Below are 24,000 nucleotides of genomic sequence, written 5' to 3'. Positions count from 1 at the left end.
TCAGATGGATAGACTCTGGCATTCTTTCTTCTGATATTGCTTTATTCCCTCCAAATATTTTATTTTAATTTCAGGTTGGTATGTTCGTGTTGGGAAAAGCGGAAAACAGTACAGATATGACGTCGGTGCTGTGCTTCAAAACAGGGTTCTTCAAAAGACAAGCTCCACTTGTCAACTTAAGTTTTGGTACTACATGGCGGAAACATGTAAGTAACCGAAAGGTTTATAAATTATATAAATTTTATAAATTCATAGTTTTCTCTCATTGGACTTTTGTTTAACGGTGTTTGTGAGTAATTAGACGCAAATATGAAGAAATAAATTAGATGGAAATGCTTCAGTGTGGATAAACAAATATAGTTATTTATTCTATAATTACAAATGAAAAAGAATTACTTTTATAGATGAGTTAATTAATGGTAGATATTGTGGCGTTGTAAGCTTCAAATTCCTCGTCGTTAATGCTGTAGACTTTTAAACCAGTAATAATCTAAACAAACACAGTGGTATGATTAACAGAAAATGTTTTAGCAAAAGTATGTTACAGAAGTATACGTCATGATCCAGGAGCCAAAACTGCCACGCACCGCTACCTAATAACGTGTTAGGTGTGACTATTTCATAGTCTTTGAGTAAGTGTATTATTTCTTAAGTATGTTGGTCAGCTTATTCCATAACATAAGGCAACTCTTCTTTCCAAAAGTAATGTTTGTTTTAAAAGAGATAACACAGGACAAAGAGTTACTTCTCTTTTAAATATAAATACTTTAATCATTATTTTCATGTGATATTTAGCCACATAACAGTTTATGTTGTTGATAATTTACCTATTTTTTGAAGGCATATTATTAATATGTGATCGTATGGCACTGTTATCTGTTATGTGATGGTGTTGCCTTCTTATGTATGTATATACATCCATGTTAGAACGCTGGGCGTCGTCTCTTCCATTGGCCGATTACAGGACACAAATTTAATTTAAAATAAAGGTTTTATTCATATGAGAAAGATATGTAGAAAGCAAATTACAGGCAAATACATGCAGATAGATAGATAGATAGATAGATAGATAGATAGATAGATATGGTTACAGAGAAAGAGATATACAGGCATTAAGCCACCTTCATGACTCACTCATCCGATTGCTCTGAAATCTAATTTGCAAAAGGTCACAACAGTCTTGGACGGAAATGACGTATTATGACTTTCGCCATTGATCGCTTTCATATTCTGGTCTATCATCCACGTTAATTATTCAACGAGTTCGTTATTCCTTCCATTCGAAAATGTGAAACGGTATTGGCTTTAACGAAAATAAGTCACTCTTGTAAATAAATCAAATAAAAATTATTTGGCAAAAAAATACAAAACTGCAACAGGCCATGTAAGGAAACAGGTGGAACCTATTTCGATTCTTTTGTAATCGGAATGTTTCTCCAAGCCCGCTTTAACCCTGGATATATAAGTCATAGCCACGACCTTCTCTGACATGTTGCTCTAAAAATATGGACAGAGAATGGAACCTTTCTTCTGTTGAACTTGGTGTAGTTATATATCTTTATTAAACATCCTACTTTGTTTAAATAAACTTTATTTTGTTTTGTCTTTGTTTTTTTGTTTTTTACATAGTAGTCACCACTTATCAAGCCCGGAAGCAACTCGATGATAAGAGTTATTGAGTGTACAGTAGTTAATGAGATAATTTCGTAGTAATCGTTAGTAGTGGAAATTTGGTAAATTGGATTATTTAAGGGGACTGTTCATCAAGAATTTGTTTACGTTGGACTTGAAGACAACCAAATTGTAATCAGTTGGAAACAGACAAACAGAAGAGAGTTTCACATGCGTGAAGTTCTAAGAAAGAAGCTTTGTTCATCGAATCTACGTTTCGGTTTAGGCACAGATAAAGAGTGGGGAAAATTATTGACAGTGGTTTCAGCTAGACGAGTGTTTTTCCTGAAAGTTTAGCGAGGGGGGGTGGACAAGCACTTGCCATGGAAATAACGATAAAGCAGAGACGGGATCGCAACGTCTCTTCTTTAGAAAAGAGGTGGCAGGGAAGAGAAAAGGGCATCTCCACTAGGCTACGAAGTCTATTTTTACTTCTGTCAAGGCAGAATAAGCTGCTTTTAGCAGCTCCTGCCCAGATATGGCAACAGTATTCCATCATTGGACGTACTTGGCTCTTATATAGATAGAGAATCGCATCAGCAGTGAGATATCTACCGGAGCGGTAGAAGAATCCCACCATTTTTCCAGCGACCTTGGCAACAGATTTGATGTACGTGTTCCTTTTCAGATCAGAAGAAAAGGTCAAGCCCAGAAGCTTGTCGAAACATGAAGCCTCCCCCAAGACAAGAGCCATTCATTTCAATTGATGCCAGATGGGGATTAGAGCGTTGATGTTGGAAAGATAGAAGCTTGGTTTTAGATGCATTAAAAGTAACCAGCCACGTTTCCCCATTGTATCACATGCTCAGAGGAGATAGAATCAGAGAGAACTTGGTCATTTATGGCCTTTGCTGTTTTGCCATAGATGGTAGTGTCGTCAGCATAAACGTCAACGAATGATCTAAGGATGTGTTTTGGGAGATCATTGATGTAGATCAAGAAGAGAGTTGGGTCTAGGGTGGACTCTTGAGGGACTCCAGCATTAATACTGAGAGCTTTCGATTTCTGCCCATCAACCACTACTCTTATAAACATATCAGAGAGAAATGATTTAATAATTGAGAAGAGATTTCCAGCTATACCATAGCTTGAGATCTTGTGAAGTAGGCCTTTATGCCATACCCTATCAAAGGCCTTTGATATGTCAAGAGCAATTGCCCTACAAAGGAAGGCTTTGTCGAGAGATTCGCTAATTCTATGAGATATAACCGTTAGCATATCTGCTGTAGATCTAGCAGAACGGAAACCATATTGCATGTCACTAAGAAGTTTATTTCTGCTGAGGTGATTGACTACTTCTCTATTTACCACATATTCAAGCAACTTACTCATGACGCACAGGTCTGTACTTATTGGTCTGTACTGAGAGGGAGATGACCGATCATCTGAATTCTTAATTACAGGGCATACTGATGAGGTTTTCCAGGGTGTTGGGAAGCAATTCTCCTTAAGACAACGCATAAACAACTTTGTAAGTATGGGAGCTAGTTCTGGTTGAAGCTTTTTTTAACACTATAATTGGAAAGCCATCTTTAATGTAGGCACATATTCCGTGCCCATGGCGATCTTTGAGGTCAGATTTGGACGGTAAGTTAGAGTATCCTTTAATTACGAAATCATCTAGGGAAATGGTCGGTCCAATTCCAGTTTCGTGACTGATTGCTAAGGCTATGACAATAAAATATTCTTTTCATTATTTTGACCTTCGAGTATATATCCTATAGAGTCAGACACAGTTAATCAACCGAGAACCGCATCACTCTATATAAAAAAAATATATAAGATATCAACGGATACACACTCGAGAGTCAAAACAATGGGAAGAATATGTTGTTGTCCTAGCCCTACTGATTACTCATTCATTTATTGAAACCCGACGTCTCGAATTCACTTTCTTAAATCCCGGGCAACATCGGAATATGGGTCCCACTAGTTAAAAGTAAACGGCATACGGGAATTTATGGGCAAGAATCATCCTCACACGCATAACGATATAATGCATATGTTAGCAAGACAAATACAGAATACAATTCAAATATGAAGCACCGTTCAAAATTATAGTGTTAAATAATCACCAAATGCTTATAACTTTAGACTAATTATGCTTCGATTGTGTCAACTCCATCTGACTAATATTAGCGGAGCTACATATTTTTAGGGATTAGAAGGAAATTCCTATTACAAAGTCTATGTTTTTATCATGACCTGGGAGTAAAAATTATGCCATCGTGTTCAATGGTAAGATTATGGTATGCTTGGAATAGCTGAATGTTCTGTTTGTTTTGTAGAAAAAGGATAAAGTCATTATTATCATTGCAGAAATTTAAATGTAATATAAGCCTACATCTTGTTGTTTAACTCTCTACTTTCTCTGTAGACATAATCCTAATTCACAGTAGGTTTAGGTATGAATGGCAATGTGCTTTGTTTGGCGTGACATGGATACTTCCTTACATTAAAACACTATTGAAATCAGTGGTATATATTCGCTGTGGTCGGTCGTCAAGCGTGTTTTTTAGTCTATATACTCTCTAAAAATCAACTTTTTTGTCATTGTCTCGATATATACACTTGGCAGCGAAATAAAACACACACAGCCGGTTATAAAATGTGTTGCTTATTCAAAATAATATTTACTATTTTAGAATAACAGTTATAACATTAGTGACAACGCATGTGGAAGAGTTGGTGTGTTTTGTAGTGGAGAAAAATGCGCCGCTTAGCTTGCCCGTCGTGATCTCTCTCTCTCTCTCTCTCTCTCTCTCTCTCTCTCTCTCTCTCTCTCTCTCTCTCTCTCTCTCTCTGTTGTTCTTTGTCTGCTTCTCTATTTTATTGGCACAGATGATGTCAAAGCATTCCACCACGCATTGTCTTGAAATGTCGGCCAGTTTCGCTTACCTACTCTCCAGAGATTCTACGTCCCCTATTATGAGTTATTTGACGTTATTCTTGGGCAAACGTGTCCAGGATCTGACCGACCGTCATTCCCAGGCACCTGGATTATCCAACATTCATAGTAAATGAAGTTTAGATAAGTTCAGTTAATTTAATATATTGAATACAATTAAACAAAGATATCATCATCGACACTGATTCCGGAACAGTGTTACAGTTAAGTGATATTAGGTAATAATAAAAATTGTCTGGATAACGAATCCAAACATTCAGATGTAACGATCTCTAGAATCAAAAGATAAAGACATTAAATCACTAATATAAATGATGCTGGTTAGCTGACAAAATAAACAGCAAAATCACACCCCTTCACTATGGAGTTCTCTAGATGCTGGAAGGCCTCTTTACTTTAATAACTTTTCTACTTCGAACTCCTATACTTTGGAATCCCCTCCCTGTTACTATCTTTCCTGACTGTACTGCCATGCAGAAGTTTAAGCTCATCTCCCCTAGACATGGTCCCAAATAGTAGCCCCTTACATTCAGGGGTCAATATGCCTGGTTTCGAGTGAAGTTGACTAAAAAAATCCCTAGAATTTTCATCCATAAACGTGTAAATTGAATGGAGATGCGTCCGCGAATAATAAGTGATAAGATCGATGTAAGAGGAACTCTTTTCCGTAAATCTGCCTGTCACGTTAAAGCCGTTTAATCGTATTTTCTAGCATTTGTCACGTTTGAACATGGATTAATATTTCATTTGAGTGCACGATTCTCTTAGAGAAAGAGGTTATGTCTGACCGTCGACCTGTCACCTTTTACTTTTGAATTGATCAAATTAAATTGCGTGAATTTTACGAATAACTGCTTTTTTTTTTCTAGACTATTCTTCACTGTCATTGGGAATTTTGGAAGGTGGTAGAGTAACAGAACTTTGGAAAAAATCACATAACCATGGCCATAAATGGAACATGGCAATCACAGATATCGGGAAGATTTCCAGACCTTTCAAGGTAACCATAGCATGTTTTTATACTGTTAACCAACTCTAATAACTCTGTTTGTTTATATGCTAGAATAATCTTTCCCAAAAAAATTATCTTTCTACCCTGTTTGATATTGCATTCAGAATATTATTTGCCAACCACTTTACACCAATTAGAAATAAACGTTTTATGGATTAAAATTAATGAAATAAGCGTTTTATGGATTAAAATTAACGAAATAAACGGTTCATAGATTAAAAATTAATGGAATAAATGTTTTATGGATTAAAATTAATGGAATAAACGTTTCATGGATTAAAATTAACGAAATAAATGTTTTATGGATTAAAATTAACGAAGTAAACGTTTTATTGATTAAAATTAATGAGATAAACGTTTTATGGATTAAAATTAATGGAATAAACGTTTTATGGATTACAATTAATGGAATAAACGTTTTATGGATTATGATTAATGGAATAAAGGATTATGAATTACGATTAAGAGAATAAACGTTTTATTGGTTAAAATTAATGGAATAAAGGTTTTATATATTAAAATTGATGGAATAAACGTTTTAATAACTGAATAAATGTTCTCCATTTATGATGAGATCATATTTTTCTATTTTTTTTAATTATGTTATAATTGTTTGATATTTCAATTAGATTTTGAAGCATTTGATTAACATTAATTAATTACTTTCTAAAATGCTTATATAACTTGCATCGCCATGACATGATAATATTGTGACAAATACTTTATTCATTTTTTTCCAGTTGCAATTCAGTGTTTCGTCAATTTACAATAGAGCTGTAGAAATTGCCATCGATGATATCGAACTGCAGGATTGTAATTTCCCAAGTAAGTAACAGTCAGTTTCTTTTCAAGCGTGCCTCCAAATTAATTTTATTATTATCGTATATATTTTGTTATAATTAATATTTTTTTCAATATCCGGGTGTATCATCTTACCAATGATTCATCAGTGGGGTTAGATATAACTGTACCAACGAATCTGTCTTTACATCCACGGCCATTGAGACAGACAACGAGGAAGGAAAATATTCCTATTATTGATTAACCGAATGTGTCAGCACCCGTAGAGTGCTCAAACAACGAACTGGGGGTATCGTAGAGTGGTAAAAATGCACAGATATAGAATGTAGAACATATTTATTCCGTTAGGTACAATAATAGACGTCCATGTCGGGTAGCAACAACTGGTAAGAGAGTGGACAAGTAAACGGCTAGATGTTCTCATTCCAGCTCACATCGCCAACTTACTCAAATCCGTTCGCGCTCCTTAAATATCCAAGAACCTTACTCACAGCAAATAATAGTTTTAGTTATAAGCTATTCATATTTCCCTTACAAAGTTATATTCCTTGAAGAGCGGTTCGATAATTATTAATCTATGTAACTAAAACAGTAGATGTATGTGTTTCTGAAAATATTTAACCGATGAACTCTTAAACTACTGGTCACATAATATTGAAATTAACAGTGAATAGTAATAATACACCATCGACGATTTATAATGAGTAAAATCTTTGTTTGAATGAATGAGTAACGAGTACAGAAGTCGGTAAGTTGAAATACAAAATGTTCGTTTCAACTTGCGGACATATTTCTATAACTTTTGCGCGTGTGCAAATTCATTCATAACTTAAATTGGTTTATTTTTAAACCTTTCTAATCTATCTGTCAATAGTTCAAACGGTAGGGAACGTGGCTGGAGCGTTAAATATTTTGGTTTCGAATCTAACTGATGGCACGCAATTCATTTTTTTTTAATCTTTTGATATCAGTACTATATGTTCACACACACACACACACACACATATATATATATATATATATATAAGAAGAAATAATCCCTGGGAGTGTGCGTATGATATTTATCCAAATATATTACAGCCGCATACATACACACACTTATGAAACAATGTAACGACACACGCACCTCCATACAAACAAAGAGGAATGATAAAATGATAAAAAGAGAAAATACGACTCGATTTTCCACTCAATGAATCTGACTTGACCAAAATAAAACTAAGGGTGGGCTACACTTAAGTTCGAAGAAATAACAATTTAAAGATACATCCCGTTTTGTGGGCAAAGCGTTTATCCTCCGAATAGCCTTACCCAAAAAAATGTTTGCCACAAAATTTCTGATGAGGACATCAGTGATCGTCCGAAACGCGTTAAACTAATAATTAGATAAATGAAAATATCAACTAAAAAAACAATTATATAAAAAAAACGCAATTGTTGGTGAGCCTATATATATATGTGTGTGTGTGGGGGGGGGTGCTAGCAGGGATCCCGGCGTTGCCCGGGAATCTACTTTTATTTTCCCCATATATGACGTTATACGAGACGTCATACATGATGTCATTTGCTATAAGGCCATGCAAACCAACAAACAAATTAACAAACAAACCAACAGACAGAAATATGGATTTATTATAATAGATATTTGTGTTTGTGTTTGTGCGTTGTGTGTGTGTGTGTGTGTGTGTGTGTGTGTGTGTGTGTGTGTGTGTGTGTGTGTGTGTGTGTGTGTGTGTGTGTGTGCTAGCAGGGATCCCGGCGTTGCCCGGGAATCTACTTTTATTTTCCCCATATATGACGTTATACGAGACGTCATACATGATGTCATTTGCTATAAGGCCATACAAACCAACAAACAAATTAACAAACAAACCAACAGACAGAAATATGGATTTATTATAATAGATATTTGTGTTTGTGTTTGTGCGTTGTTTGTGTTTGTGTGTGCGTGTGTTTGTGTGTACGTGTGTGTGTGTTTATGTGTGTGCGTGTGTTTGTACTTGTGCGCGTTTTATCTTAATAATTAGCGTCTATCATCGATAAATACTTCTCTGCATACTTTTCACCCAGGCCCGGCAGAGCGATGCGCCAGCACAGAATATCAATGCAAGCAGATGGGATGCGTGGACAAATCTAGACTGTGTGACCTCAGCGACGATTGTGGAGACGGAAGTGACGAAAGTGGCTGCGGTATGTATCTCCTGGTATAACTTTGAAAATATTAATATTTCTTATTGTATTTTAACCACCATGCCAATTTCGATAAAATCATAACGAGATACGAGCCTTGCATCTACGTAAAATTGTTAAACGTAAGTTAGTATTCCATCAAGAAAAATACGCCGGCCTACCTAACCAGCAACAAAATCTCGCCCCTTCACTGTAGGAATCTCTAGATGCTGTCGAGAACATCAAATGAAAACATCAAATGAGTTAAGGTACAAACGGCTGATTCCAAATCTGAGAAATATGTCAGGAGCCGAAATATTCTCAGCCAATTCCATTCATAAACTCATCGAAACACGTCCAGAATCATTATGGCGTGTTTATGTTTTGTTTATAAACATAAGCAGTAACTCTTTTAACCTTCGCTTCCATGTTATCCTTTAGTCATCATATTCCATTCCATGTTATCCTTTAGTCATCATATTCCATTCCATGTTATCCTTTAGTCATCATATTCCATTCCATGTTATCCTTTAGTCATCATATTCCATTCCATGTTATCTTTTAGTCATCATATTCCATTCCATGTTATCCTTTAGTCATCATATTCCATTCCATGTTATCCTTTAGTCATCATATTCCATTCGCGATGTTTCTGATAAAGAGGAGACAATTGTTGTTTTCTGGGTCGGAATATATTCATCTAAAACTTATCGTTGACTAGTTTTTGACCTTGAAGTAATATTTTCTTAGTTCTTTACATCAAGTGGCTTTATGCATTGTCTGGAGTGATGCCCATAAAAACGTCACCCGGGCAGATAACACCAAGATGCAAAAAGCGAAACGACGAATCCAGCCTACACAAACTCTGACACTAATTTCCTCCTCCTCGTCATCCTCTTCACAATGAATTAAATTAAAATGAAGACATCCAGCAATGGATTCGTATCACAGTGTAGTATCTGTTCTGATGCTAAACTTAAGTTTATTTGTCCTTAGTCAACGTAGTGGAAACCCTTCTATATTAAGGCACTTTATTTTTGTCTACTTGCCCCTACTATTAGGAAGCAGGTTTTTTCTCCACATTAAAAACGGCCTTGTGTCACGTTTTGTTCTTTCGTGGAGAAGCAAATAAATAACAATATATATAAAATAAATTACTTTATTGATTAGTATTGAACGTTTACAAAGAAATACGTATATTTTGTAAAAAGACGTGTTGCGTGTTTTCTTCGTTTAATACAACCTGAGTATAAACACATCCATCTCGTAATGTAACAACCCCGCTTGGCAACAAAATCTCACCCCTTCACTGAATGAAAGAAATCTATCTTAACTAATAGTTTTCCCCCCTCGAACAGCTTGATTTTGGAATTGCCTTCCTGCTACCTGCTTCCCTGACTGTACTGATATGCAGAAGTTTAAATGTAATGTAAACCAACATCTTGTTAATCTTTCCAATGCATGGTTCCAAATATGTCCAAGTGGTTATATGCCTTGTTAGAGGTTAACATGCGCAAAAAAAACGAAAAATGTAGTTGTTTCAATCAAAAAAATGGTAGTATAAATTAATCTACTTACAATTAGCAGAACGTAGTAGTCTTCTTGGCCCCTGCTCTAACATTATCTACTACCAGAGCCTCATTTGGGGTCCAAGACACTTAGACACCAGGTCAGTTTAGGGGATAAGTTGGGGGTCGGGAGTCATCTAACTACTTTCTAATTGCTCTTTTTATTTTTTCCAAAAACTTTATTTAACCCTAAACTAAGAAACACAATCACCATAATACCTCATTCTCTCCATGGCGTTTACATACTTAAAATATCCCCCAGCTTATGCGTCGAACTTTATTTACAATTTCTGCAACAAGAAAAGAGCATATATCTACTGCAAAACAAAAAATAACATTCTATGTACAAACTTAGTTTCTTGGGGTTTTTCTTTTTGTGTCAAAACGGGAAATTATCACTGAAGAAGTTAAAGAGATTCGGTATAGTTTATAAAAGCAGTTCTAGTGTCTGATTAGTTTGTTCTTATCACGTATGTTTATAAATAGAATCGCCCAAATCTTTATTATCATAGATTGTCATTATGCCAAAAATATTGCAACACGTTTAATGGATCGTATTCTTTTAATTAGTATAACTTTTTCTTTTTTCTTTTTTTTTTTTCAGAAAATTTTACTTCGTGTGATTTTGAAAACAGCTTGTGCGATTGGACACAAGATACGAACGACGATTTCGACTGGTCACGACTCAACGGTGCGACATACACACAAGAATCTGGACCTTCCAGGGATCACTCCAAGGGAACCGCCTCGGGTAAACAAAATTTGATTGTTTAGAACAACTTTTTGTTAAAATGTTCAAGTATAGTGAGATGCTGATCGTTAAAAGTATTCAAAAATTACTTTTCGTAATCATCCTAATTTATCTTTCGGAAGTTGATTGGAATTTTGGGCAAAATCATTAACATACGAAATGTATAATTACTATGTAATTTATGTAGCGCTCGGATACGTTGCCCTTGTGTCATATTAGTTTAAGTGCAAACAAAACGGAAAACAATACGAATCTAACAGATTCGCTGATGCTGATAGCAGCAGCGGCGGAAAAATATGCAAATGACCAATCCGATCTGCGAAGTGACGTCACAGCAAAGATAAAAGGACACAGGTGCGAGACCTGACGAAAGAAACACGTGTTTAAGATCTAACCAGAGCAGCACGTGTTCGAGACTTTCTTTTTGGCGCCACTATATATATAAATATATATATATATATATATATATATATATATATATATATATATACATATTCTTCTTTTTCCACGTACATCTCTCTCCTGAAACAGAACTACAACTTATGATTGGTTAGGATGGAGGACAAAAGACTTCCTAAACAATTGTTTTATGACGAGATAGATGAAGGTAAAAGACCACAGCACAAACCAAGAAAAAGTATAAGGATTCACTGAAAAACAACTTGCGATTTTCTATCGATTTACAATTGTCGTACCAAAAGTAAAATGTTTTATTTAACTCAAAAAGTTGAAGAGCTAAAAAGATGGGAGTTTTATCATTACAGCGAGAGACTTTTTGTGTCCCAGAATTTATTTTTCTACATAGTCACTAGCAGTCATAATGCACTTTTGCCATGAATTCATTGAACGCATCTCTACTCTGATGTACGTTCATGACAGGGGTTGCTTTCTTAGTCTCACGCCGTCAATATCTACAACAGAGAGATGAAACTTTCAGCTTATCATAACAATGCAGTTTACAATTCCCTTTGGTCCATTCGGACGGAATAAAAAAAATAGGAGACATTACTTTTGAAACGCCTCTCGTAAGTCTTTGAAAATGTCTATGGTAACCCTGGCTTTGTTGGCCCTTAAATTTCTTTGCACAGAAAGCACGAGTCAGCGATACGTATATGAGTACACACTAGTCACATGTGAGCATCTATTCATCCTCGTTGGCTCAACTACAACGTACTAGACACACATACACACACATATACACACATACACACACATGGGCATAGAAGAAAACGATGCAATAGCAGAATGAGAAAAAATAGGCAAAGGATATGTGCGCGGTGTAAGAAAAATTTGCAAAACACAGCTCACAAACAAAAACAAAGTGATTGCCCTCAACCAACAAGTTATGCCAGTGGTGACATAGAGCTTTAGCATTGTTGACTGACCACAGAGAGACATTAACAGGCTATACACTAAAACAAGAAAAATGTGAACATTGAACAGAAACCAGTGTCTACCAATACTGTATCTACCAAGAGGAGAAGGGGGTATGGGTTTGTTAACAACGAGCCACTATTGTGTGCAATATCTGATAAGCTTCCAGAATCCAAACCTTAAAATGGTATATGAACAAGAAAAGAGAGCCAGTAGAATTACTTCCATCACAAAACTGACCAAACATTTTGCACAAGACTGTTTTACAAATGAGACAGAAAGTAGCAACCCTAGTGGATGTAAGCATTCCTAATGATGCTGGCCTTAACAGAGCTGAAAGGGGAAAAATAACGAAATACCAAGGATTTATGTGTGACAGAAATATTTTAAAGATTCTAACCATTCCTTACAATTTTTTGTATTTCTTCTGCTCTTGATTCACCGGGTATACTTTTCAGATAGTGTTCGAAATTCATTTTCATTAGCCCGGTTGCTCGTATAATGATTGGAACCGTGGAGATCTTCTTAAAATTCCAATGTGGAAAGTATACCTGGTGAATCAAGAGCAGAAGAAATACAAGCAATTGCAAGGAATGGTTAGAATCTTTAAAATATTTCTCAGTTGGAGTAACTAAACTAATGAGAGAATGTTTGGCATCCGGTAGAATGCTCTGTCCCCAGAAAAAACAAAGTGATAAGAAAATTAAAACAAAGAGAGAAATGCACACACACACACACACACACACATACACACACATCTAATTCAGTTTTTAAAAATCATACGCCAACCCATAAGTAATGAAATTTAAAAATATATAAACATTTAAGTTTTTCAGATCACGTTTATACAGGCATGCATCGATAAACGAACGACATATTCATGAATTTATACAAATAAAACCTCTTCTTTCTATTTTGTTATATTTGTAGGTTATTATATTTACGCCGAAGCATCTCCTCCTCGTAGAAAGGGTGACAAAACACGTCTTATCAGCCCGGTCCTCAAACCTCCAAAAGACGAAGAATGCTGGGTAAGAGCGTTATAATTTTACAGAAGTGTTTCTTGGCTCTCGGGACAAGATCACAGTGCAGCACACTTCACCTTTTCTACTTCACATTTTCTATCCTCGGTCTCTGAGGAGAAATCCCTTATGACTGAGACAATTTTTACATTTTTCCTTATCCAGAATGCCCCTTTTTGGGGAACTGGATTTTTCCAACATTAAACACCGACCTTGTGTCTAACTCTGCCCTCGTGGGGAGGCAAGTGAATAAGAACACTATAACCAGCTCATGCTTAACTCATGTATAGCATTGGTGTAACAACACAGTTAGATGGGGAGGTTTGGGAGATGTGGATAACGTAAACGGGACACTAAGAGTGTGCGTAGTGTCCTTACGTCATGAAACATAACAATATTTAGGCTCTTCTTCAGAATCGCTACCTAGCAATAGAAGTTAGCAGGATTTGCTTTATTCATTTTAAAGTGAACAAATATCATATTCTTTTATCACATTTATTGTAATTTATGTGTTTAACAGACGACAAACTGAAAATGAATCACAGATTTTTTTTATTATACATTTATTGCAAAGATTCTTTTTGGGGGCATTTATGAATTAAATACAATTTCGAGCATGTGACCCTACGTATATAGCGTTATTTAGAAATCAAATACTTAACAACTCTACACTTTAAATAAAGATGTAATATATAATATATCATATTATTATATATCATATATCATAATCATATATCATATATCATAATATCATATATCATAAATCATAATATCATATATCATATATCATAATATTATAATATCAGATATCATATATCATAATATCACATATTATATATCATAATATCATATATCATAATATCATATATCATATCATAATGTTATATATCATATCATAATATCATATATCATATATCATAATATCATATATCATATATCATAATATCATATATAATATATCATATATCATAATATCATATATCATATATCATAATATCATATATAATATATCATAATATCATATATAATATATCATATATCATAATATCATATATCATATATTATAATATCATATATAATATATCATAATATCATATTTCATAATATCATATCATATATCATGATATCATATATCATATATAATAAAATATATCACATATCATAATATCGAATATCATTTATCATAATATCATAATATCATATATCATAATATCATAATATCATATATAATAATATAATAATATCATATATCATAATATCATATATCATATATCATAATAGAATATATCATATATCATAATATTATATATCATATATCATAATATCATATATCATATATCATAATATAATATATCATATGTCAAATATCATATATCATAATATCATAATGTCATATATCATATATCATAATATCATAGATCATATCTCATAATATCATAATATGATATATAATATATCATAATATCATATATCATATATCATAATATCATAATATGATATATAATATATCATAATATCATATATCATATATCATAATATCATATATGATATATCATATATCATAATATCATATATCATAATATCATAATATCATATATCACATACCATATATCATAATATCATATATCATATATCATAATATCAGATATAATATGTCATAATATCATATATCATAATATCATAATATCATATATCATAATATCATATATCATAAATCATAATATCATATATCATATATAATAATATCATATATCATAATATCAAAATATCATATATCATATATCATAATATCGTATATCATATATCATATATCATATCATATATCATATATCATAATATAATATATCAGAATATCATGTATCATAATATCATATATCATATATCATAATATCCTATATCATATATCATAATATCATATATCATAATATCATAATATCATATATCATAATATCGTAATATCATATATCATTATATGATAATATCATATATCATACAACATAATCATGTATCATATATCATAATATCATATATCATATATAATATATCATAATATCATATATCATACTTTACATATCTTCAAAGAAAATAATCTGATGTCGTTAAATCACACAGATTGATTTATGAAATCATTCGATCATCAAATTTTTCCGTCACTAAATTGATCATATCGTGCACTGTGCGGCATGCGGCATGCGGCTCTGTCCTGGTGAAACCATCTGATGAAATGCTAAACGAAGTAGAACTCAAACTAACCGGTAAATATTAATAACATGATAGCTAAGTTATAACTCAAAATTTCTATCAGATAAAAGAAACTTTGTGTGTAAGTTATTTCCCTATGGACTTCGAAACGGTTGGGTCACTTTTTCATGAAATTTCACACAAATACACTCCATGTATTTGACAGTGTTTTAGATCAGTTTTGTATCGGAATGTCATCGATAAGTATCAATAATCGATAATCGAAAAAAATCCGATGAAAGAAGGAACAGCCTATTTTGACCGAAGTTAACACCTTATACAGCCTAACATCAAAAGTGGATTTGAGAAATTTCATTACCACATGGTAATAAAATTTGAAGACCCAGCCTATGAAATTAACTGTAGATTCTTTTCTAAAACAGAGGCGCGTTCGAAATGGTCAAAATCACCTGTTCCTTCTTTCAACGGATTTTTCGATTATCGATCATCGATACTTATTGGGACATTCCGATACAAGACCTATCTAAAACCCCTGCCAGATACATAGAGTACATTTGCGTGAAATTTCATAAAAATAGGCCCAGCCGTTTCAGAGTTCATAAGGATCGAACTCCCACACAAAGTTCCTTTGTATATAATAATAGATAGATAGATAGATAGATAGATAGATAGATAGATAGATAGATAGATTTTAATAAAGTCTGTTTTGACGTTTCTGAATTTTTGAGATGAGGATTGGTTATTCGTGTTATTTGGATTCATCGAACTACTGTTCTCATATTGAGTGTGATTTCCACAACGTTCCGGTCGATGTAACCTCCGACCTTCTTCAGATGTATCTTGTCGAACTCGGGAATGGTTCTGTCGAATTCAGGAATTTGGATGGAATTTCGAATTTATTTACTTAACGTGCTCTTGATCCGTCAGTCATGATTGGATAGAAGTCCTAAGTAATTTGCAATTGTATTTTTTGATCGCCCACACTGAGGATTGAACCTTCAGAAGAATATCACTTTTACAATTGATTTTTCCAAGTACTCTAACCACTGTGCCAAGTACTCTAACCTGTAGCGCGGATCGAAACGTTGTGAAAATCACACTCAAGATGAGAACAGTGGTCCGATGAATCAAAATAATACGAAGATCTTTTTTAATTTATATTTGAGATAATCGAGCTATTTTGAATCTATGCAAAAAGGTAAAATTCTCTACGTCGAACTCATTACGTACGTTAAAAAGACAAACTATTTTTGTAAGAGTGGTTGAAACTACAAAGGGCCATTATATATTGCAGTTACAATCTAAAAGAAAATGAAGGGTTAACAGCTTTGAAGTGTGTGGACTGTTCCATACGTTAGGTATTTGATTTTCAGTAAAAAGAAAAAAAAAAGAACTCGTTTTTTAGGTTAGATCTATTTTTCATAGATGGCATTCATTCGCATATGAGAACAACAACTACTTTAAGAATACGAATTAAAGAAGACAGTCTGTTGAAGTTTTGACGGCTGAGAGTGAACGTTGGTGCTGAGATTTGCCGATGTCCATTGCGGTGTTGTTGAAAAGGAGTTTCGTTAATTCACTTCCGGGATTATAGTCATCATCATCATATCGTAGATTCTATTGTTGGCGTTGGTTTCCTCGATATTTTCCTAGTAAAAATTATTTCTAGAAAGACATCAGGGATTACGGGAGGGGGCCACGTGAAGGTTGCCAACATCTTAAGTGAAAGTGATATTTTGTGGAATGAACTGGAATCGAACTTGGGTCACCCAGGTCGTTAGTCAGTGCCCTTAACCACTAGACCACTGTTACCTTCCACGGGATTACAGTAATATCGACGGCTTTGTGGATAAAGTATTCGCTTTCAGTTCTAATAGTTTATGTCATCATGAGTTTAAATCTCACAGTAGACAATTGTTTTGTTTTTCTATAATGCTCGAGATGTTTCCTAGCTAATCAATATCGATCATTATTCGTATTATTTGGATTCTTCGAATACTGTTCTCATATTGAGAGTCATTTTCACAACGTTTAGGTCGATGCAACCTCCGACCTGTATCTTGTCGATCGCAGGAATCCCTCTATCAAAATCGGGAATATTCACGGAATTTCGAATGGAACCACTTATTTACTTCACGGGGGTAGCATGTTCTTGTTCCGTCAGTTATGACTGGGCAGAGGTCCTAAGTAATTAGCAATTGTATTTTTCGGTCGCCCACATTGAGGATTGAACCTTCAACTTTCAGGATAATATCACTTTTACAATTAAGTACTTTAATCACGGCGCAACGTGTCTTTACAGACAATCTTCGGTAAAACTTGCGGAGAACGTTCTGTTTTACGGTTGTTTTAAAAATGGAACGGAAATTTAATTTTTGTTTCATTTTAATATTTTTAAATTGTGCATGCGCCCCAACAAAAGTAATCGAAAGAATAACATTCAGCAATCATACTTTCTATACATATTTAATAAAAGATTTTTTTATATAAAATTTAAATTTTATTAAGAAAAACGAAATAATTTAATTTTTAAGCGAAAAAAAGTAAATTTGTTATACATGTTAGTCCAACTCACATTAGAAATGTCGACTTTGATAGGTTTTCGGGTATGCTTACAGCGAATAAACATCCCAACCTCCCCATGTTAAGAATGGCTTTCGGAATAGACATACCCAGCCTCACCATATTAAGGACGGCTTTCGGAATAGACACCCCTAACCTCCCCATGTTAAAAACGGCTTTCGGAATAGACACCCCTAACCTCCCCATGTTAAAAACGGCTTTCGGAATAGACACCCCAACCTCCCCATGATAATAACGGCTTTCGGAATTTAGCACTTCAGACATATGACCATTTTAAACAATATTCCATGTTCAATGAGAAACATCCTACTTAAATCTTCTTGTTCCCAAAATTTTACTATTGCATAAAAATTCTTATATTTGCAATTGTGCACATATTGATGGTCGTACTATCCATTTTTTTAACTTAATTTTTATTATATTATCAATTACTTTCGATTTTTGGAGCGCATGCGCAATTTAGAAAAAAAATTAAAACGGAATGAAATTGAAATTTCCGTTCAATTTTTAAAACAACCGCAAAACAGAGCGTTCTCCGCGAGTTTTACCCAATCTCCATCTAAAACTTCAGAAATGTCGATCATTATTATAAATCTGAACATTTCCTCAATAAGAAAATGGGTGAAAAATATTCGATAGATATCACTAACTTCTAACATTGGCTACGAAATTCCAGAAGAGTTGAAAAGCCCAGCGTAGACGAATCACTCGGTTAGTATTTTTTTATGCAATTGTTTTACTTATTTATTCGAGTTATATTAGTGACTGACAAGAAGCTTTCTATGCATCTATCTTTTATTTTTTTTGAGGGAAAAATAATGAACTAATAATATGTTCAAATCAATTTTTAAAGAAGTGTTTTTATTAAAAAAAAAAAAAACTGATGACAGACGTTAATTAAAATTATCAAATTTTCCAGCATTATTATTTTATTTTTATTTTTTTTCAGATTCGTTTCTTCTATCACATGAATGGTTTCAAAATGGGCGGTTTGAACGTCTATACTCGGACGTCACTACTGGGAACTTATAACCAAGTTTGGAAAAAGTATGGGCATCAAGGTGACATCTGGGAGAAAGCGGATGTGAAATTGACATCGCAGTATAATTTCCAAGTACGTAATTAATCAAGTAATCATTACTTCTATTGTTGCCAATTAAAACAGGGGGTGCGTGGTTTGCCTAATGTATACTATCGTAGACAATGGAATCAATTTTGCCCAAATCATAATTATATCAGATCTTATGTTTCGTTTTTTTTTTTTTGTTGTTTTTTTTTTTTGTTGTTTTTTGTTTTTTTAGGTGAGAATTGATAATTTGGATTATTTGGATTATACAGCATAATCATATTGATGCACTGGTTCTCGTTAGATCATCGAAGTTAAGCAACGTTACGCATGATAAGTATCACATGGGTGACCATTTGGGAATACTAAGCGCTGTATGTAGGAGGTTGTCGATACCTCCTTGCAAAAACTGCAAAGAACTAACGTCGTAAATTCCCCTGATCGGGATAAACAGATGACTGGGGGCGGCATGAAACTTACATTTTTGGTCAAAGCCGGTTCAACCCGCCATGGTTGAATAGTGTGGGCTCTCTGGCATTATTCGGACTACTGTTCTACTCCTAGATATTATACTCACAACGTTTCGGCTATTGTAACATCCGACCTTCTTCAGGTGCGTCTTCTCAAACTGGGTAGAAGTCTTAGTTAACTGTTAATTGCATTTTTAGTATCGCCTTCAAACTTCAGAAGATTATCAGTTCGAATTAATTACGACTTAGCACTTTATCCGTGACGCCACATGTTCATGCATCTTAAGAAGACCAGAGGTTACATTGGTCGAATAATTGAGGGAATAAGTCAATAAATATGTTCGAATAATACAAAAATATGAGATCTATTGTGTTCAATTAGACGCTAGTAACACTGGAAAACCGACGAAAATTATTTTTCTTTTAGTAAAAACAACTTATGTTCAATTAATAGTATACAATAAAACGTTTACAATTGATTTTTTGGTTTTGCGTCAATTAAACTAAAGTGAGTTCTTAAGCCGTAAAGACCCACTTCATATCGAATAGGGCTTGTTTTAAGCAACCAACTTCTACAAACTATATACGAGAGATGTTCCAAAGGTAATGTCCCCTATTTTTATTCAACCCGAATGTATAAGAGGGGATTGCAAATTGCACTGTTATGATGATTGAGCTTATGCATTCATCTGTCTGTTGCAAATATTGACGATGTGAGATTCTAAGAAAGAACGTGTTACAGATCATTGAATTCCTCCATGCAGGAAAAAAAAATTGAGCAGATCAGCATCCAGCGGCTCCTGTTGGACGTTTCCGAAGCCGATGTAGTTTATGTTAGCACAGTTATTAGATGAGTTCGTCGATTTCAGAGTGGCGATGGAGACGTGAATGACAAAGCGTACTCCGGGTTTTTACGGCCGCGGCATCAAAAGAGGTTTGCAAAAGTGCATTGGGAGGGTGGTGAACTATGTAAAAAAAAAAAAAGAAAAGTAGAACACAAAAGCTCACTCGTTTTAATAGTACTACTCCCGTCTTCATAGCTTTTCAACGTTTTAGTTTATGAGTTAAAATGATAGGAGGTATTGCTTTTGGAACGACCCTCGTATATTTTTTGTGTGTGGTAGCTTGTGAGATAATCGCAGGGTTAAAAGTGTTTATTAGCTATTATCTATCTATCGATCTATATATCTATCGGTCTATCTATCTAGCGATCTGTCTATCTATCTATCGATCTATCTCTCCCTCTATCTATCTATCTATCGATCGATCTATCTCTCTATCGATCTATCTATCGATCGATCGATCTATCTATCTCTCCATCTATCTATCTATCTATCGATCGATCAATCTATCCCTCCCTCTATCGATCGATCTATCTATCGATCGATCTATATTTCTATCTAGTGATAGGTGGACAACACCAGTGACCTTGCTTGGCTAAGAATATAAATATTGTTTTGGTAAAATAACTTTAGCTGAAATTTAATTGTGTAAATAGTTAAGCAATATGTTTATAGAATTAACTGTAGTTAGCTATAAACATAAGAATTTAGAAATCCAAAGCAATAATTGATAAGGGGCATTGGTCACGCCAGATTTAGATAGGTGACCGGAGGTCACGTTAAAGAGACGTATCCTTTAATCGAGTACGTCACCGGAACTGACGGGTTAAAAAGACTAGAGCAGGGAGTTTGGATTTTGTCACCAAAGGGGTGAAGACGTGCTCCAGAAAGCCGGGAAGCGATGCTGGGCTAACACAACATGTAGACGTAGCAGACTCCTGTAAAACACTGAGGTATCTGAAATAAATTTATATTTATCTATAATATCAAGTCGTTGTCCTGTGGTTCACAAATAAGAAAAGTCAGGTATACCTCAGTCAGAAGAGACGTTGCAAGCCTATCTTTGCTTTATTGTTATTTCCATGGCAGGTGCTCGTCTGAACTCCAATCTCTGGTCACCCCTCGCCAATCTTTTACAAAAAACACCCGTCTAGCTGAAACCACTGTCAAAAACTTTCCCCACTCTTTATCTATGCCTAAATCAAAACGTAGATTCCATGAACAAAGCTTCTTTCTTAGAAATGCACGCCTGTGGAACTTTGTTCCGTCTGCCTGCTTCCCTCCTGACTACAACTTGGATGTCTTCAAGTCCAACGTAAACAAATTCCTGATGAACCGCCCCCTTAAGTAGACACTTTAAATATCTACACTAACGTACTGTACTTACAATAACCCTTATCCCTGAGTTGCTTCCGGGCCTTGACAAGTGGTGACCACCTTGTAAAAAAAAAAAAAAAAGTCGTCTTATTGTGTCAGTGTGGTGGGCATTCATCAAAGTGTCCAGCAGGAAGAAGACAAAGGATCTCCGAGCAGAAAAGTATGAAGCATCTTCTTCTTCCATATATCATCCCCCGCTGTACAACAAGATTTGCTAATCCCACGTCTATTTTGATCCTGTGTGGCACTACGGACACATTTCGTTGATTTCAGGCCGTTGTAAGAGTCTTTTGCTACTCAACTAAAATCTTGTTTTGCTGACGTCATGTGCTATTGCTCAGTGAATAGTGACGTCTCTCTCTCTCTCTCTCTCTCTCTCTCTCTCTCTCTCTCTCTCTCTCTCTCTCTCTCTCTCTCTCTCTCTTTGTTGCAGTGGATGTGGTGAACGTGTTTCTTTACCCTCCGGGATCGTAGGGGCACTGCATTATTCCATGCGGCATGTCTTTAGCAACAATAGCCTAGCGGCGCTAATCGCTCTTCAAGCTCTGGGCACATACTGAACCTGCTATTACCAAATGGTCACCCATTTTAGTATTGGCCAGGCTCAACGTCGCTTAACTTCAGTGATCTAACGGTAACCGGTGTGTCGGTTTGTTCTTAATATCTACGGTTTTAAATGTTGATAATTATCTCACACAAACATTTGAGATTGATCATCTTTTTGTTGTTTTTTTTTTTCTTTTACAGTGTATATTATACCCATTTTTGTAGGAATATGGGAATAGCTGTCTAAAAAATACCACCCCGTTCTCTCTTCCTCTCTCTCTCTCTCTCTCTCTCTATATATATATATATATATATATATATATATATATAGAGAGAGAGAGAGAGAGAGAGAGAGAGAGAGAGAGAGAGATATATATATATATATATATATATATATATATATATAGCCCCAGAAGAACGAATGGTTTTAATTTATCATCTACATCTCTCCGGCGATTTTAATATTCTAAACATTTAACTTCAAATGGAAATTTTCACTTTTCCGCTTAACCTAACTCAATGGAAATGTTCGTATTTAACCTCAGTATTACGCACCCGCCTCTAATATTGATACTCATCAAATCAGTGACCTTCTCCAATGAGTTAGAAGCTTCAGTCTACCCTACAATGTTATCCATTGCCAAGACATCTGCACCAATCGCGAGAATTGCATTGTAGTGTTTATTTCCCTCTATTAATTTCTCAAACGAGTGTTGGGAGTCTTGTTTATCTTGCTGTTTCGCGTATAACTGAGGGAACTAATCCGAAAAAGTGATATCATATACGAGTTCTCCTTCCCCGAGACTAGACATACTCTTCGATTTTACTCATTGCAATCTAACCTGTCTGAAAAACTAATGTCACACCTCAGTTTATTTTTCCCCTGCACTAAGTGTTCTGCTTGGTCTTAGGAGTACAATTTTCTTAACTCTTTCACTCAAGTTTGAGAGAACATAGCGAAGACGATGAAATGAACCGTAAACTTTTCCATGTAGTTTATTGTCTCATACTATTATGCATATGAATATGTATTAGTTACGGCAATAAAAACTGCACAAAAGTTTATATATAGCTTACTTGCTATAAGCATATGTTTTCACTACTATAATAATCTACTTATAGATTGAGCATTTTTCAGATATATAATGTAACAGACGCACGCACGCACGCACACACATACACACAGACAAACACACACACACACACACACACACACATATATATATATATATATATATATATATATATATATATATATATATATATATAAGCAACGCTGAACCTGGTCAGTACTAAATGGATGACCATTTGGGACTTCCAGGTGCTATATGTGCTCTCTGCTTATCTCGGCATTGTTTTCAGTTGTCCTGGACTTCTCCTTGCCACTGGACTCGAACAGTGCTGATTCAGAAGAGGTGCAGTTAGATATTGCGCAATCCTTGCTTCACAACTACACGCACAGTTGCCCTTACAGGGGTATTCTTTGTCTTTCGAGACTGAAAGGAGGTACCGACATATATACATATATATATATATATATATATATATATATATATATATATATATATATATGGGAATTTAAAATGAAAATATATTATACTCTATTTATTTTATTTATTTCTGTTTATTTTGATTACT

General features: G+C 34.5%; 1 protein-coding gene across 1 annotated transcript in view; it reads left to right on the top strand.

Moving 5' to 3' along the window:
- LOC145292796 (MAM and LDL-receptor class A domain-containing protein 1-like) overlaps window positions 1-24,000 on the top strand; it is a 497,041-nt gene that overhangs the window by 379,391 nt on the left and 93,650 nt on the right. Inside the window, exons 103-109 of the mRNA XM_080138835.1 lie at window positions 75-206; window positions 5,449-5,579; window positions 6,332-6,416; window positions 8,463-8,582; window positions 10,734-10,880; window positions 13,185-13,285; window positions 19,011-19,175. Coding sequence (XP_079994961.1) covers window positions 75-206; window positions 5,449-5,579; window positions 6,332-6,416; window positions 8,463-8,582; window positions 10,734-10,880; window positions 13,185-13,285; window positions 19,011-19,175 — 881 coding nt within the window. The remainder of the gene's footprint in view (window positions 1-74; window positions 207-5,448; window positions 5,580-6,331; window positions 6,417-8,462; window positions 8,583-10,733; window positions 10,881-13,184; window positions 13,286-19,010; window positions 19,176-24,000) is intronic.

The sequence above is a fragment of the Euprymna scolopes genome, chromosome 14, assembly GCF_053919585.1.
Source record: "Euprymna scolopes isolate OS-2025 chromosome 14, ASM5391958v1, whole genome shotgun sequence".
In the NCBI taxonomy this organism is placed as follows: domain Eukaryota; kingdom Metazoa; phylum Mollusca; class Cephalopoda; order Sepiida; family Sepiolidae; genus Euprymna; species Euprymna scolopes.
Note: the sequence above shows the minus strand (reverse complement) of the source record. Positions and strands in the feature narration are given on the sequence as shown.